Source organism: Lynx rufus, unplaced genomic scaffold, assembly GCF_022079265.1.
Source record: "Lynx rufus isolate CCGP_SWC_20201006 ecotype Redwood Valley unplaced genomic scaffold, mLynRuf1.p SCAF_23, whole genome shotgun sequence".
Taxonomy (NCBI): Eukaryota; Metazoa; Chordata; class Mammalia; order Carnivora; family Felidae; genus Lynx; species Lynx rufus.
In genome coordinates, this window is record NW_025814838.1 from 1,262,003 (window position 1) to 1,278,553 (window position 16,551).

General features: G+C 54.7%; 2 protein-coding genes across 2 annotated transcripts; one reads left to right on the forward strand and one right to left on the reverse strand.

Moving 5' to 3' along the window:
- Positions 1-2,668: 2,668 nt before the first annotated feature.
- RNF40 (ring finger protein 40) lies at positions 2,669-14,679 on the reverse strand. The gene is made up of 20 exons (XM_047087884.1): positions 14,442-14,679; positions 14,130-14,333; positions 13,552-13,719; positions 13,275-13,416; positions 12,421-12,627; positions 11,750-11,871; positions 11,505-11,651; positions 11,337-11,411; positions 10,514-10,633; positions 10,238-10,417; positions 9,928-10,063; positions 8,969-9,090; positions 8,457-8,884; positions 8,253-8,370; positions 7,979-8,128; positions 7,589-7,801; positions 7,385-7,510; positions 6,022-6,162; positions 5,810-5,911; positions 2,669-3,913 (listed from the first exon to the last, which is right to left on the reverse strand). Exons 1-20 carry the CDS (start codon positions 14,547-14,549, stop codon positions 3,737-3,739), a joined length of 3,186 nt encoding a protein of 1,061 aa, XP_046943840.1. The 5' UTR covers positions 14,550-14,679; the 3' UTR covers positions 2,669-3,736.
- A 211-nt stretch (positions 14,680-14,890) lies between these two features.
- On the forward strand, positions 14,891-16,551 carry CFAP119 (cilia and flagella associated protein 119). The gene is made up of 4 exons (XM_047087891.1): positions 14,891-15,222; positions 15,546-15,577; positions 16,088-16,153; positions 16,299-16,551. Exons 1-4 carry the CDS (start codon positions 15,019-15,021, stop codon positions 16,549-16,551), a joined length of 555 nt encoding a protein of 184 aa, XP_046943847.1. The 5' UTR covers positions 14,891-15,018.

The window sequence follows — 16,551 nt, forward strand, 5'->3', positions numbered from 1 at the left end:
CAGTGAGGGAAACCAGAATGACCGGGAGCAGGCTCTGCACCCAACCAAGCCTCTCCTCCCCCAGCGCTGGGCCTGCCTGGGCCTGGCCTGGGCTCCACATTGTCTGGCCAGGTGGGGCTGCTCTAATGAATCCTCAATGCCAGGCTTGCCTCAGTGCTATCTCCTGGGCCTAGGCCTGGCCATGGCTCCCCGAGCAGCCACCTGAGGTCAGCACTTGCTCTAACCTGTAGCCTGCCTCTGTCCCAGCCTGCAGGGAGCCTCCTGCCCCAGCCAAGAAGCTTTCTCTCCACTTTCTCCATGCTGCTCTGACCCTGGCTCGCAAGGCAGGCTTACTGTCTCGCCTTCCCTTTCCCCATGTAGAAAACTGAGGAGTAGAGTAGTAGGTAAGGGAGGAGGGTGAGGTGAGCAATGAAGGCTCTCCTGGATTCTGTGTTCCCTGCCCTGGTTCCAGCGCAGAGGTCTTCAGTAAAGTGAGGGGATTTCGGGGGAAAGAACAGGCACTGGAGCACAGTGATTGGTTCAGAGACTTAGCAGAAGGGGCTGTGGACCCAGATGTGGTGCCCGCCACAACAGAGGGTCAGGAAACTGGCTGGAGGAAGTGACCTGAGGCATGAGAACAGGGGCCAGGGGTGGGTGGGGTGGGGGATAGAGAGTATATAGCAGTTATGTGGCAGGGAGTGGGCGGTTAGATTACAGAGGGGGTAGAGATTAAGGTAAGGTAGAGAACACAGGCCAGAGTATAGAGCATCTTGTCTGGAGAACTTGGGGGTAGAGCACCACTGGGATCTTTAAGGAGATTTTAAGGAGAGTGACATGACCTCACCCCCCCTCCTGCTCCCCAACAACTGGTGGTGTTTTTCTAGGTCTGGAGCTCAGGAAAGACAATTGGGCTGGAGGATTGGGTCTTAGCAGCTTAGCTGTAGCCAAAACCATGGACGAACACACAGGAAGAGTGGCAGAGAGAGGAGAGGATGTAGCTTAGGGGTGGAGGAACAGGACCAACAGAAGACAGTAAGTATAAGGACAGTCAGGACAGTTAGCACCACAAGTCCAAGATTAAAGAGAGTGATTAGTGTCAAATGCTCCATTGGACCCTGTAGCCAATCACACAGTAGCCCCAATTCTGGTTAAAACAGGCACCTTCCCCACTGAGGCCAATATCTGCTCACCCATAAGAGGCCAGCTAAGGTCAGTGTTGGTTCAGGAGGAACTTTGGCCTGCCCATCCCAGGGGCCCAGGGTTTCACAGCCACTGAAGCCACTTGGGGCTACTGGGAGTTGTAAGGGGTCAAACTTCCTGAGTGGAGAGACCTGACCAACCCCAAAGACAGAGCTTCCCAGCACTGGGCAGACTGATTGCAAACCAACATTCATGGGGAATACTCTTTTCCTCCCACCACATCAGTGCTTGATCCTGCCACTGAAATTCTGGCATCTTTATCCCACACATTGGGCTTGAGCAAGTGGTTTGGTACCTACTTTATTAAAGACTCACAGAGTTTTTACTTCTCAGGATATGGAGACTGGTCAAGAAGAGACTTTTCAGAAAGTGATGTGTAGTTAGCTTGTATTTACTTAAAAAGCCCGTGTGGAGGGGACTCCTGAGAAAAGCGAGTAGTGCTCACAGAGGATTGGCTGACCCCGACCTCTCCCGGGCGCAGCCCTCTCAGAGCCGGCCCGCGTCTCTATGATGCAATATGCTGCGTTTTTCCCATCCTGGCGTCCGCTGCCCCTAGGCGGCGGACACTTCCTGGAAGGCCCGATGCCATCCCCCGCCGCGGCCCGGGTCTCCGCCAGCGTGCCCACCGCCGGAAGTCACTGTGGCCCGCGTCTCCGTCTCCAGTCCGACCTGGTCCAGCCACTGCAGCCCCACCGAGACGCTGGACGCCAGGTGGGGCCCAAAGGCTGACAAGGCCGCGAGCCCCCGCGAAGGCGGGACTGCTGCAAGCCTGCGGCCACTACCGTCACCCCGCGCCCAACTCCGGCACCCAGCCCAGTCCGCACTGGCCCCGGCGCGAGCCCCGCCACAGCCGCAGCGATGGCCCCAGCCGCAGACCTCACAGCAAGCTAAACCCACAGACGCCAATCGACACACGGTTCCCGAGAACACGGCCAGCAAGTTACAATGAAGGAAGTCATCCGCTGCGCTGCTCTCCTCTGTCCGCCTGAGGGGAGGGGCGGGTGAAGCCGCTGGGGAGCGATAGCCCGCAGATTGCGTCCAGGTCTGCCTTTGGCCGGTACAACCCTAGAACCGGCTCTCTCCACGGAGGACCTTGTTACCTGATGATTAAGGGACTACATTTCCCAGGATGCAGTACGAGACCCCCGGCATCCCAGCGACCAATTATTGAGAGGGGCGTGGCGACAGCGTGCAGACAGGGCGGCAGAGACGCCGGGATCGTGGGAGTGTCAGCCCTCCCCCGTAGCAGCAGGAGGGGCAGGCCGGTGACAGTGGAGAACGATGCTCTCTCCCTGCAGACATGCTCCTCCCACGAGCCCAGTTTAGGATCCACGACGGCAATCCAAATGTAACTAGATGCTGGGGGTGGGAAACGCGAGGTTGCTGTGCAGGCCCTTGGGGGGGTTTACCTGCCAGGCAGGACAGCGCTGGAAGTGTAGCAGCTAAAATCTGGGACCACGTTTAGGGCAGGAAGCCTGGCTACTTGGACTGCAGGCTGAGGGTTGGATGTTTATTCATAACATTAACAGCCTATACAAGACATCTCCAGAGCAGGGCCTGTGGGTCAGAATGGACCCTTGCACCTGTCAGCAGCTCCATCTTCCAGGCCCCTGCCTGCTGCCTTCACAACCATGGGAGTTTGCTTGGGCAGACAGCACAGGTAGCATCATGGGGACAGGCTCAGACACAGGGTGTTAGATGAAGCTCCTCTACCTGGAATGATCGGAAGTTGGCCCAGCCGCTAGTCTGTCCCTTACCCTCCTGGGACATAATGCCTCCATGAAGTTAAGGCCACCAGGATGAAAGCAGGGTCAGAGTTTGGGAAGCATGAGGTGGGGGTAAGTGGGTTTGGGAGAGAAACAGATGGGTGGGGGGAGGCTGATTAGAATAAAGACTGATGATCTTGGTTCAGCACCCCTGAGATGAGGGCAAGGTGACTGCAACAGCCAGAGTTTCCCAGAAGAGGACAGTGCTCCCGCCCCCCCCCCCCTTACAGGGGGGTACCTCCTTCAGCCCTTAGCATAAGGGTCAGACCAAAGAGCCCAGTGAATCCACAGGAGGGAAGTCCCACCCAAGTGTGGAAAAGTCTCCGTGGGCCCAAGAGTTCAGGAGGTGGGGAAACTGGCCCACCCTTGGTCCTCACTTGTGGGTGTATAAGCAAGCAGGTAGTGAGCCTCCTCTTGAGTGGGAGGTCACAGCCTGGGGGATTTCACCCTTTGGACAGGGATGGGCCCAGGGAGACAGCTGGAGAAGGATTAAGGTCAGCTTCCAGGAAGCTCAGTTGAATGCTCTGGACCCTCAGGCCTCTCACAGCTGACCCTTCCTGCAGGGCAGATGCCCCTTAGGCTGTAGCTCTGTGTGGAAAAGGTATAACTGAGCTTGCCAGATCTCACTCCCACTAGCATGCACTGGGACCCCCCAAACCAACTAGGTGGAGAGGGGCTGGGCCCCCAAGTTCCGGAATGGAGGGTAAGGGCCACTGAATGTGGGGAGGGGAGGGACTGGAGGCACAGCCCCCAGGGTCCATGGGTGTTCCAAAGTCCCCTGAGTTACGGGTTCAGCTGATGTAGACACGGTGGAAGTCGTGGGCACCAAAGGCTGCGTTGCACTTGGGGCACTTCCTCTGGCGGGCCTCATAGCGGCCCCGCACGCACTCGAAGCAGAAAACGTGGAAGCACTTGGTAAGGACTGCATCCTTCTTGCGGGTGTTACAGCAGGGGCAGGTCAACCGCGCCTGGGCCAGGCAAAGGCATCAGCTCGGGACAGTCCTGATGGCCCCCAGACCCCAAGCTGACAGCAGGAGGTGGTCCAGGCTAAGCCCACCACACAGCAGACTGCATCTAACTCTCACCATAACCCTGAGAGATGGGGATGGGCACTCTCCGGATGAGGAAACTGAGGCTCAGAGGCCAAGGTCTCAAAACCAGAAAGTAGCAGAATCTGGATTCTAACCCAGGCAGTGGTGGCCAGTGGGCAACATGTTCTCCCCGCCCTGCTCAAAAGCCAATAACCCAAAGGCCCAGCCGGGACTCCCCTGCCTTGGGGCTTTATCTCTTGCCGCTCTGGCCTTCTCTGGCAAAAGCCCAATCCTGGCTGAAGCTGACGATCTACCTTCTCTTCATCTGCACCTGCTGGGCATAGCGGTGCCACTAGAAATCTCCCAGCTCCACCCTCAACTGGGCCCACCCCTGGTGCTGCCCAGAGATCCTGCTGGGTCCCTGGACTCACTCTTCTCTACGAAGAGTGAAACCTCCTGAAACATCTACCGGCCACCAGGTTTCATGTCCAACTCCAGGAATTCCCTCAACTCAACATTCCCCGACATTCTTCCTCTGCCCCGCTTGAAAAGCCCAGGCCAGCCCACACCCCAGCATCACCTCTTCCCTTAGCTGTCAAACCATCCTCATCAAAGTCCATCTTTTCTGGAGAAACCCTCCTCTGCCTCCCCATGGCCTCCCCCAGCTACCCCTGCCCCTTCAAGGCCAAACTGCAGGCTTCTCTTCCTTTATCATTTAAGCTTTGAGATTCCTAAGGGAAAAGAATGACCCATCCCGTATCATATCACAGACCCTCCCTGGGTGACCACAGTTCTATTTGGCTTCCACCGTTACCTCTGCCTGCAGACAATCCTCCAACCTCATCATCCAGAAAGTCCTTCTGCTTCGAATGCCTTCCCAGCCAGCCTCCCAAAGGCACATTTTCAACATCCCTGAGATACAACACTGTCCACCAACACCTACTCCTTTGAGGTCTTCCTAATCCTACCACATGCCACTAGTTTCTCAAATCAGGAACCCAGGAGCTCTCAGGATCTCCCTCTCCCTCACTCCATGAATCAATCCATCCCTGAGTCCAAGCACTTCTGCCTCCTAAATATCTCCTCACCTCTTCTACTTGTCTCTAACACCCGAGGCTAGCTCCCTACCAGTTTTTGCCTCAATGACTGCAACTGCTTAAGAGATTTCTCTGCCTCTAGTCTTTACCCCCTCTAGCCCAAATCCAGCCATATAACTCTCTGGTTTAAACCCCCTTGATGTCTCCATACTACCTACAGGATAAGCCAAGCGTCTCAACCTGACTCACCACACCCTTCAGGATCTGACACTGTTCAAGACCCTCAGCTTTCCTGCTCATCACAAAACCTACATTCTGTCTTCCAATTACAGTGTCCAGCAATCTGTGCTCCAGCACACCGCTCTCAGTGAAGGACCTCTACCTTTCCCTTTGCTGGAACCCTCTCATCCTCATTACTCACAGTCAACCCTCATTCTTCAGGTTTCCCTTGGAGGACATTCCTTCCAGGAAACCTGCTAACCCCCAGAGCTGCCGTGGGGTTAGCCATCACATCGCTCATCACTGAGAACATTGGCTGCTTCCTTCAACAGACGGTCAGTTTCAAGAAACCAAAGACTAGAGCTAGTTCCTAGCCCTCCCACACCTGGCCAGGCACTGTGCCTGGCATGAGCACATGTACATTCGTCAGCTGTTTGATTCTCCACAACTAGGGCCCTGCCCACCTTTTCTATCTAACCTTATTTCTGGGATCCCCAGGCTATCCACTATAGCCCTCGCCAACTCCCCATCTAAGATTCCTGGGTTGTTGGAGCACAACTCAGCCCCACGGCCCCACCTTGTACTCCTTGATCTCCTCCTGGAGAATTTCATCGGCATCTGCGTAAACCTCCACCTTCCTCTGCTTCTCCAACTTGCGCCGCAGTCGGGAGATGTCCTCCTGGGGCAGGAGAAGGGCTAGGCTAAGGGCAAGGGTCCTCATCTTGAACCACCCGCCCCTAGGCCACATCAGTGACCCTGAACAACCCTGTCCCTACCCCATGCACACACCTGAGCCCTCTTGAGGTTGAAGCTCTCTTTCTCGCGAGCGGCCCGGCTCTCTGCCAGGCAAGGCTGGATCTCTCGCAGCCGCGTCTGTACGTGCTCCAGCTGCACCTTTAGGTCCTCGGCCAGCTGGGCTGCTTCCACAGCCTGGGGTAGGTGGAACAGGTTAAGGGTGGGCTCGCCTGAGCCTGGCGAGTCAGGCATGTGGAGCCATGGTCTACAGATGCCTGTGTCAAACATTCCAGTGATTCCTGCTCTTGGGATCAAGTCCAGGATCTTCACTGGAGCTAGTTCTGCCTCCTGACCTCTCCACCTTCACCTCTATCTCTGCAGTTCCTGACACGCTCACTTCCTACCTGCATAACTCTCTCTCCTATCTCTGAACCTCCACAGGGCTCTTCTCTCTTCTCCCCTCAACACCCCCAACACACAGGTTTCTTTCCAGTGGCTCCCTCAGCCCTCAGCTTACATGTCGGTTCTGGAGACAGGCTCCCCCTATTTTTCTTTCACAGCACCTTAGTTTCCTTCACAAGATTTACTGGAATCTGCAGTAACATATTTTACCTGTGGGATATCTGGCTATCTACCTCCTCAAGACTGAAGTTCCCATTTCCGGTAGGACCCTCTTATTCCAGGTTCTCTCTAGCACTCAGTGCCGGGGGTACATGGCAAGGGGATGAATTATACTGCTTTAATGAATGAATTAAATGTGGGGGGGGGGGAAGCACAGTAGGGAAAACAAACTAAAACTAACATTGATCTTAAGCCTTTCCCATGACCTAGACATTCCAGAACTTCAATTCAACTATGTGACAGGAACCAGCATCCCTACTTTACATCTAGCCAACTTAGTGCTCAAGATGCAAGTTCTGGGGATGCCTGGGTGGCTCAGTCAGTTGAGTGTCAGACTCTTGATTTTGGCTCAGGTCACGATCCCAGGGTCATGGGATCGAACCCCACATAAGGCTCCATGCTCAGCATGAAGCCCGCTTAAGATTGTCTCTCTCCCTCTGCCCCTCTCCCCTGCTCACGTGCTCTCTCTTAAAAAAAAAAAAAAAAAAAAAAAAAGGTGTGTTCTGGAGCCAAGGAGATCCAGGCCCCAATTTCCCAATTTCAGGTCCACTCTTTCTTGAGCAAGTCAGTTGCTCTGCCTGAGCTTCAATTTCCTAAGTTATGAAAAACAGATAACAAATACCATCTTACGATTGTTGTAAGACCAAAATGCAACCCAGCATAGACAGGCCTTAGCACAGGAACTAGAACACAGTAAGTACTGGAGATGTGAGCTGGGCCGGGAGAGGAAGTAGAGCAGGGCTTTAGCTGTGAGCCACCATCCCAGGTTGCTTTCTGCCCTCGGGCCTGGCCTCACCTTCCTTTTGTTGAGCTCCAGGGCCTGGCTGCGCAGCGTCAGCTCCTTCTCTACACCCCCGAGGCTGCCCTGCAAGGCCCGCTCTTTTTCCTCCAGCTTCTGCACAGTCAGCAGCTGGGCATCCACCTGAGGTCAGGGGTGGAGACTCAGTGCTGGGGAGCTGGTGCCTCTCCAGCTCCACCCTACAGCCCAGGGCTGCCATACCTGGGACTTGAGGCCAAGAACTTGCTCGCCCAGCTCATCCTTCTCCTCCCGCAGTAGCTTGTGAATCTGGTTGGCCTTGATCCGTTCTGACATCAACTTAAAGTTGGCATCATCCTTCTCCCGTAACTGCTGTAGCAGCCTCCCATTTTGTTCCTGCATGTCCTCAAAAGCCTGACCCGTCACATCCATCTCCGACAGCAAAGCCTCTTCTTCCTGCAGCAGGTGGACAGGGACAAGATGGAAAACAGAAGATGGACACGATGATCGTGGGCAAACCACAGGAAAAAAGGACTGACCACAGAGTGATCCCAGAGCATCTGCTAGGAGTACCCATCAAGGAGTTAAGGGTATCCCAATATTCAGAAGCAGGGGACCACAAGGGGGTCATACCTGCTTGGTAGCACCCAACTTGCGCTGCAGGTGTTCGATCTGTTCCTCGGCTTGCCGAATGCGCCGCAGGGCGTCCTCATCAGCAATTTTCTTGCTCTCTCTTCGGTCCCTCTCCTCCAATTCCCGAATGCGGCCTCGTAGTTCATCGACCTACAGCCACCAGAAAGAAAGAGCTAGCTCTTCTCACTGCTTCCTGCTGACCTAGGGCCCTGCTCTAGTCAGAACCCCCCAGGGCAGCCTCTGTGTATGCCCCACAGGCCCTACCTGCCCTCACCTCAGCCTTGGCCTTGCGTTCGGCTGCCATGAGCTGCACCTTATCCCGCTGTTCCTTGGGTGCTGACTTGTACATGTCCAGCAGCAGCTTCATCTCCTTCTGGCTTTCCTGGGCCTTCCTGGAGAAGCACAGGAGGAAGGCTTGGTGACTGGGGCTGGAGGCCACTTTGGCAGGGGTGGAAAGGAGACAAAAACAGGGTCTCACTTGAGCTCTGCTCGGAGACCTTTAAGGAGTTCTGACTCCTTCCTCTTGGCCTCCTCCACCTTGGCCTTCTCCCGATCAGCTCTTGAGAGAGCTGAGGCTACAGATGGGGGTCCCAGGCCAGGCCCTTCCCGCTCCCGAAGCTCCCGCTTGGGCCTGGCCTCAGGTTCTCGGCTCCGGGAGGAGGGGCCCTGGGACCCAGGAGTTAAGGCCTGGGAATCTTCCTCAGAGGGGGCCAGCTCTTCTTTCTTTGCTGAGGAGGCAGCAGTGGTGGCACCAGGCACTGAAGCCACCTCCTTTCTGCTGTCAGGGGCACTGACAGGGCCTGGCCCACCCTCTTCTTTCCCTGGGGTTGGGGCACTGAGGCCAGAGTCCTCTGGGTGGCCCAGGTTCGGAATGGAGTGGGTTGAGCCACTGGCCTGGGCCCGGAGCTGCAAAGATAAAGAACAGGGCTGAGGTGAGACAGTGCTTACTGGGGTCTAGCCAAGGCTTTTCCGAGGCATCCCCTTCCTCACCTTGCCAATCTCAGCCTGCACTTCCCGCAGCTTCCGCTTGTATCGCTGGGCATCCCCCTTTAGCTGGTGGTTGTGGTTTTGGAGGCTGCTGATCAGGTGGCGCATCTCACGGTTGATGGGCCCTGGGGAAGGGTTGGAAAGTAAGGGGTTAGACTGGCCTCTGGGCTAAGAGCCCAACTCCTCAGTGGTGGGAGAAGGGGAGCCAAAGTCATCACTCCCATTGTGAAGGAGAGGGAAACTGAGGCCCTGTACGGAGTGTGACCTTATCAAAGTAATAACCTAGGCTTAGAAGAAAACTCTCGAACCTCCTGTTTATGTTATTTCTGTTAATGTAGACTTTTTTTGGTATTTCCAAATTTCCTTCAAAGGAGCACACGACTGTAACATTCATCGAAGTAAATTAGTCCGATTCTTTCATATTTTTAAATAGATGTCATCTTCTGAGTTTCATTTCTCTGACCTCCCCATCCAAAACCACAATCTTCTAACACTTCGTATCTTTCTCCCCTGCTTTATTTCTCTTGATATATTTGCCACTATCTAACATACACCTTCTATTTTTTACTTTGTTGTCTTTCCCCACTACTCTACTAGGCCACAATAGCAAAGATGCTTTGAATTTTGTTTACTAATATAATCCCAAAGGCTGGAAGAGAGCCAGATTTAATACATCCACAAATGAACGAATACCTCCAAGAGAGAGACACTGTAAGGCCAGAGAACCACAGACAGGGCCAACAGCTCATGTTCTGGCTGTGCCTGCTCCATCAGCCACCTCAGCTGGTTGTGACCCTCACTGTGCCCTTGAGCCAGGTGCTATGATCCCTGTTTTGGCCAGGGACAGGAGGCTCTGCAAAAGGAAGGGGCTTAACCCCTTGCATCTGGATAAGCAGTAGCCCCCCACCAGGGACCAGCAATCCCAGATAAGGCCCCACCTCCACCCCATCTTCACCACATACCCGCCTGCTCGTTGGCCGCCAGGTTCTGTTCAAACTCGATGCGCAGCATCTCGTACTCCTTGCGTACCTGGGCCAGCGTGTCCTCCAGCTGGATAACCTCTGTGCGCAGCTTCTTCTGTAGCCCCAGCTCATCGCTCTGTAGGTTGAGGTGTTAAGGACCCACACAACCCTTTAGCCCCTGGCAAACCCCTCTCTTCTTCCCCCCCACCTCAGGCCTCAGTGGCTTAGGAAGAATTTATTCCCAAGGGATCCCTGGTAGCACACAAGGTCTCCAAAGGCCCTGACCCTAAGGTCTGTTCCAGGGCCATACCTCCATGTGCTCAATGTGTCTCAGGTGGGAATTCTTGGTAGCCAGCAGCAGCCCCCGGGCCTCATCAAGCTGGGTCTTCACTTGCAGAGACTCATTATAGAGCAGTGAGAACTGGGCCTGCAACATCCGGTACTCCCCCGTTTCCCGCACCACCTCCTCAGGAAGGCTCCGCAGGGCTACCTAGGAGCAAGGTGCCCAAAAGTGATCAGCAGGAGGATTCAGGGCCCAGCAACTACCTGGCAGGCTCAGGCCCTACCAGGCCTAAATACAGCCCACCTTGAGGCGCTCATTGGTCCGCACAGCCCCCTGAAGCTCGGCCTGTAGCTTCTCCAGCTCTGCCATCCGGCTGTTGGCCAATTCCTGGTTTTCTTCCAACTCTGCATTCAGCATCTCAAACTGTGGAGCGGGAGGGACTATGGCAGGTAGGGCCAGGCCAGAATGCATGCTTCCCTCCCATCCCCACCACACGGGGACAATGATGGATTCTGAAGCCCTAAGGACAGGCCAAACCCAAGCACTTTCCTAAGGGCTCCCAGGTAAGTGGGAGAAAATACTGCACGGTCAGTGCTGGCAACCAAGGCTGACAGGGAGTCAGGGAAGGCTTCCTGAAACACCTGAAGAAAAAGCTGAAATAAAGAGTTCACAGGAAACAGTGACCCTCACAGGACCACAAAATAGTGCAACGACCAAGAAGTCATAGAGCCCGCTCAGTGAGGCCCTTCTTCAGCTACCCAGCTAAGAACGCCAGTCAGCTCCAACATATTTCCATTGGTCTCTTTTCTATGCTTTTTCTTTGAGGCACTTATCACTACCTTATGTACTACGTACTTATTTGCTCCCTCAACCAGAACCCAAACTCCAAAAAAACCTCTGATTTCTGTCTATATTGTCCTCCGATATGCCTGCTTTCTAGCAGTCCCTACCATTTAGCATTCAACAGTATTTACTGAATATGTAAATGAATGAGACAAAGCAGCATGAGTACAGGCAAGGGCCTCAGAGACCATGTGGGTGGTCTGTCCTTAATCCTGAGGGAACGTTCATGGGTAAGGTAGATAAAAGGTTATGGGAGGGGCTGCCAAGAATGGCGGCTGCTCACCTTCTGCATGCTGAGTGTGATCTGGCCCCCCTGGAAACCTGAGGAGCTCCCAGACACATAGTAGCCAGAGTTGAGCTGTGGAGAGACAGATAGATGGGAGTGGAGGAGAGAAGCAAGACTCCCAAGTATTTAGCCCTGGCTCCATCTGACCCAGCACCCTAGCCCCACCTGCTCCAAGGCCTCTGCCAGGTGCTTATTGAGCTTCTGCTCACGCTTGCGCAGCTTCTCGATGTCCCACTGCAGGTCCTCCACCGTCGTCTCCATCTCTAGCACCTTGGTCTCTGCTGACGTCACTTTATCCTGGAGCTCAGAATACTAGACAATGATAGGGAAGATGCTTAGAGCAAGGGACTTGGCTCCCTGAGATCCTGGGTGCCCATCTAACCCAAATCCTGCCCCGGTTTTAATCCCACCTCCAATGAGATGCGGTGGTGCTTCTCCTGTAGCTGGGTGGCCAAGTCCTGCAGTCGCCGGTTCTCACGACCCAGCTCCCGGGTGCGCGCCCGAGCCACCTCACTGGGGGGCTCGCTGTCCCCTGGGAAGGCAGGGCTCGGGTAAGAGCGAAGTCCAGGGCAATGGGGCAAAGTACTAACTCATTCTGTGAGTGCCCATGTGATCCACCAGCTGTCTTGCCAATCTCTCATGACAAAGCCAGGAGTCTTTATCCCCACTGTACAAAGGAGGAAACCAGCTCAGAGAAGAGAGCCATTTACTGAGAACGCCGAGGCTAGAACAACAGGACTAGGGCTGGGAGAAGCCTGTCAACCTGCAAAGCCAAGGCACTTGCTACTATGCCTTGCGGATCAACAACTGCCACCAAAATTTGCGCAAAGTGTTCCAAAGAGGTCTCCAGCTGGAAGGCAGGGGCCCCATAAGCATCGACAACTCCTCCCACCCATCTCTCTAGAGTTCAACCCCAGGAATCAGAGCCAGGGCCCCATCTACAACCCACCCCTTTCCCTGAGAACGTGGCTGATTTATTCCTTGGAGAATTATGGCTGCCTCTGGGCTTGGGGCATTGAGGGGATACAATCAAGATGCAAATGGGGGTAGACACCCATGCGATGGGGAAGGAAGAACCAACCTCGGCTATATACTCGCTGACAGAGTTCCTCCACCCGGCGTTGTAGGCGGTCTGAGGCCTCTACGACCCGGGACACAGCTGCCTTGGAGAACTCCATCCGGCCCTGCAGCTGGAGCTCCACCTCCTCACTGCTGCTGGCGCCCAGTGCTACCACAAAAGCCAAGGCTGGCTCACTGAGAGGGGGCCGCGGCTGCACCGGCAGAGGCTCTGCGAGGGATGGACAGACCTTTGTGAGGATAACAGCAGCAATTACCACCACTCCATACGATGTTCCAGCCTGAGCCCTTCACTCTACGGCTCACTGAATCGACACACGCAATGCCTGTAATACACTGGTATCCCCATCCTCAAAGTGATACAACTTTATTTCAGAGAGATAACTTACTCAAGGCCACAGAGCTCCCAAATCACTCTTCAGGGAAGCCTTCTCCATCTAAATTAGAACCACACACATGTGTGCATACACTGATTCCCTCTCAAGGGCCCCTGTACTTTTTACTCATGGCTTAAAATCACTTCCTCCCTGAGGTCAGGGCCAACGTTTCTTCCTGTCTTTGTTTCTTCTGAGGCTGTACCAGTACTCAATGTTAATAGTTTTCAACTAAATGAGTGTCAAACATGACACGCACTATGAACCAAGTCACTCAGATTCCAAAGCCCGGGGCCTGGGGTCTTATCCACTGCACTTTTGCCACCCAAACATGAAATCAGGTGTGTGTGTGTGTGTGTGTGTGTGTGTATGCACGAGTGAGAAGACAGGCGGGAAATTCGAGAGACTAATATAAAAGTCCCCTCCATTCCAGGACCTTTCTTAGCTTAACTAAGCTCCCCAGATCCTAGGGCTCCGGTCCTACCCCTCAGCTCCGATGTCCCTGGCTCTGTGACAGGGGTCTCATCACGTGTCAGTCCCTCCTGGGTCCCAGGCGCCTCTGTCCCTGAAGACAGCTCCCCCTGGCTCTCATGGTGTCGGAGAAGGGCTTCCACGGTTTCATCCAGCTGAAGGGAGAAAGCACCAAAAATGTTACAAATCCCTCAGGTGCTTCCCAGCATGATACCCCTTTTCCCAGCAGAGGAGTCTGAGGATTGGCAGCAGGATCAAGGCCAGGTCTTGGAAAGCAGAGGGGCGTCCACCTGGGCCCAGTAGCGATTGACAATGAGAAGTGTGGCATCGTCTGTGGCCTGCCGCTTCTCCAGCTTCTCAATTCGTTCTCGGAGTTCATCTTCACAAGCCTGTCGCTGTTCCAACCGCTCTGCTAGTTTCTTGTTCTTGAACTGCAGAACCTTCAGGTCCATCTCCTCCTACCAAGGAAAACAAAGGGGCCAAGGAGAGGGTCAAGCAGGGCCCAAGAAACCAATTACAGAGAGAAACAAAGGAGAGCAACTGGAATGGAGAAGAGAAAATCCCCAGACTAACCGCTAACAGGATTTAAAGAGGCTCAGACACCCACAGAAAGCATCTTGGTTGTGAGTTCTGCTACTACCTCTTTCTAACTCTCAAGTCTTTGACAAGTCATATGCCCCCTGGGAACATGTTTCCCTTATCTGTAAAAGGAAGGCAAAAATCGTGTCCTCCGTTTCCTTCAACAGTGTGTTCTGTAAAGTGAACCGTGCCAAGCTTGGGCAACTGGGAGTAAAATTCTGGACGATTTGGACGGAGAACAGAGATGGGAGTCTGGCAAGTTGTGAGGACTGGGGCAGGAGCCACGAACCGTGGAAGAGATGCCCCCAAGACGAATGGGCTCTATGAGCGTGGTTGTGGTCTTCTCTTCACGGCTCAGCTTCTTCTCTGGGGGCCCTGAGCCCCCGTCGCCGGCGGCGCGTTTGTTGCCGGGTCCAGACATGGCCGCGGAGACGAGGAGCGGCGCAGGGTCTCCCGAGGGACGTCGGGCAGGCGTGGGTGGCACTTCTGTCACCTGCAGAAGACAGAGAGCATAGATGTGGAGGCTGCCAGCGCTCCGCAGCCCCAAGCACCCCCGCACACACCTGCTGGATCTCGCCCCCGCCAGCCCCGGGCCCCTCACCTGCAGCAGGATCAGCCTAGCGCCATCTTGGACTTCACCGGACGTCACCGGCCTCTTCAGCCCAGAGCGCAAGCGCCGCAGGCAATGCCGGATGTGGCGAAACTTCATTTCCTGTTTCTATTGGTCGCGCTTTGTCCCACCTCTAGGGTCCCGTTTGGTTTCTTTCTGAACACCTCCTCTTTCTCTCGGTGACTGGCCAGTAAACAGTTCCCGTGGCAACTGACACCGCACTTACATTCCCTAGTCCTAAGGGCATCGCCTACCTCAGGTCAGCCACTTTGAAGGGAGGGCGCGGGGGCGGGGCTTGAAACTTATTGCGCATGCGCATTCTCTTCTTACTGATTGGCGAGCGCCCTACACTTCCTCCCTCCCTCTACAAGCTCCCTTAGCAACGGTCGCCGTTGAAACGGAGGGAGACGCCCCCTGCGGATTGGCTGCACCCTGTCTTTCTACGGCGCCGATTGGCTGAGGCGTCGCTAGAGGGCCAGGCCTTGGCAGTCGCTGCCCGAGGACCGGCGTTCCCAGGACCTGGGCGGGACAGAGCCAGTGGTGACCCACGGCAAAGAGGAGCGACGAGATGATCCGTCAGAAGTCCAGCCAATTCCTAGGACTGAAGATGCAGTCGGAGCTTGAACAGCCCTCCGAACTGCAGCGGGAACCCGAGAGGGAACTCACTTCGTTGGATGAGTCCGTCATGCGGATAGCAACAGGTGTGCGGCCTGAGTCCGGCACCGCGGCCTCGGTAGAAGCGGATGAAGATCCTGCAGCCAACTTGTTCCCGGTGAGGGCGGGACAGAGTGGTCCGCTCATGAATGTTTGTAAAAGGGCTCCCCGGCAGGGCGCCACCCGCTGTTATGTTTATTAAAGTTCAAGACGTTTCCTGGGTGCCTTGGTGAAGAGGCGGGGGTGTGTAACTCCGACTGTTAAATGCTCATGAATGGTACTTAGGGCCTATCAAAGCCTGGCCTGCCGGCGTTGCTCGTACATAATCTTTAAGATGAGAAGGCAAGTTAGCGGGTTCTTAGGCCAGCTGGAGATCCGCGACAGGTCAGGGACTGGGGCCAGGGACAAGCTCTGCCTGCCCAATCCGCTTTCTCTCCGCAGCCGCCGCTGCCCCGGCCCCGGATCTGCATGTGGTGAGTGTGAAGAGCCTTGGGGAAAAAGTTACACTTTACATTTGCATTATTCTTCCCCAAAAGTTCTGTCAAACAGCTAGAGCATTACCCATTTTACAGATGAGGAAACTGCAATTACCCAAGATGACTAGATCTCCAGCTTTCCTGCCTCCCCAGTCCAGCGAGGGAGGATGGGAAGAAGGGAGCCAAAGACTAAGGATGTAAATGGAATATCAACTGCTGTGGAGCACTGTATAAATGGGGACACTGAAGCCACATGAGGAGTGGCAGAGACAAGAGCTTAAATTTCCTAATCCTTGGCTTTATAAACGAAGAGGACCAAAGGAGTTCATTTAAGCCATATTCCTTATTTGAAGGTGGAGAAAGTTGGATCCAGAGAGAGTAGTGGAAGGGCTAATCCTCAAACTCAGGTCTCCTGATTCCCAGTTCAATGCTCTAGCCATCATAGCCCTGCCAGGAGACTAATGCACAATGGCCACCAACACCTTTTCACCTCTTTTCTTACAACAGGAAGTACCTGGACATCCATTCCATGCACAGGCTGGAGAAGACCACCAACACTGAGGAGATGAGGGAGTATGGGGGGATGAGGGAAGGGCAGAGAAGCTGTCTCCTGGGGAGATTGAGAGGGCTGGGTTGGGAGGGCGGGAAGAATGCCCAACTCCAGAGCATGTGGTGCATCGGTGTGGGGAGGCTCGCTCATTCCTTCCTCTCTCCTAAGGGTGCTAGCTGAGCTGTTGGGGCTAGGCTCTCCTGAGCAGAGCCTGCGGGATGCCATCATCCTGGACCTTTTCTCCCATGCACTCATCTTCTGCCGCCAGCAGGGCTTTTCACTGGAACAGACATCAACAGCTTGTGCTCTGCTCCAAGATCTTCACAAGGCCTGTGTGGGTGAGAGGGTCAGGCTACCTAAGGGTTTGAGCCCAGGGGACAGAGGAGACTGGGATGGCAAAAGTGACCAAGGGAAGCAGTAG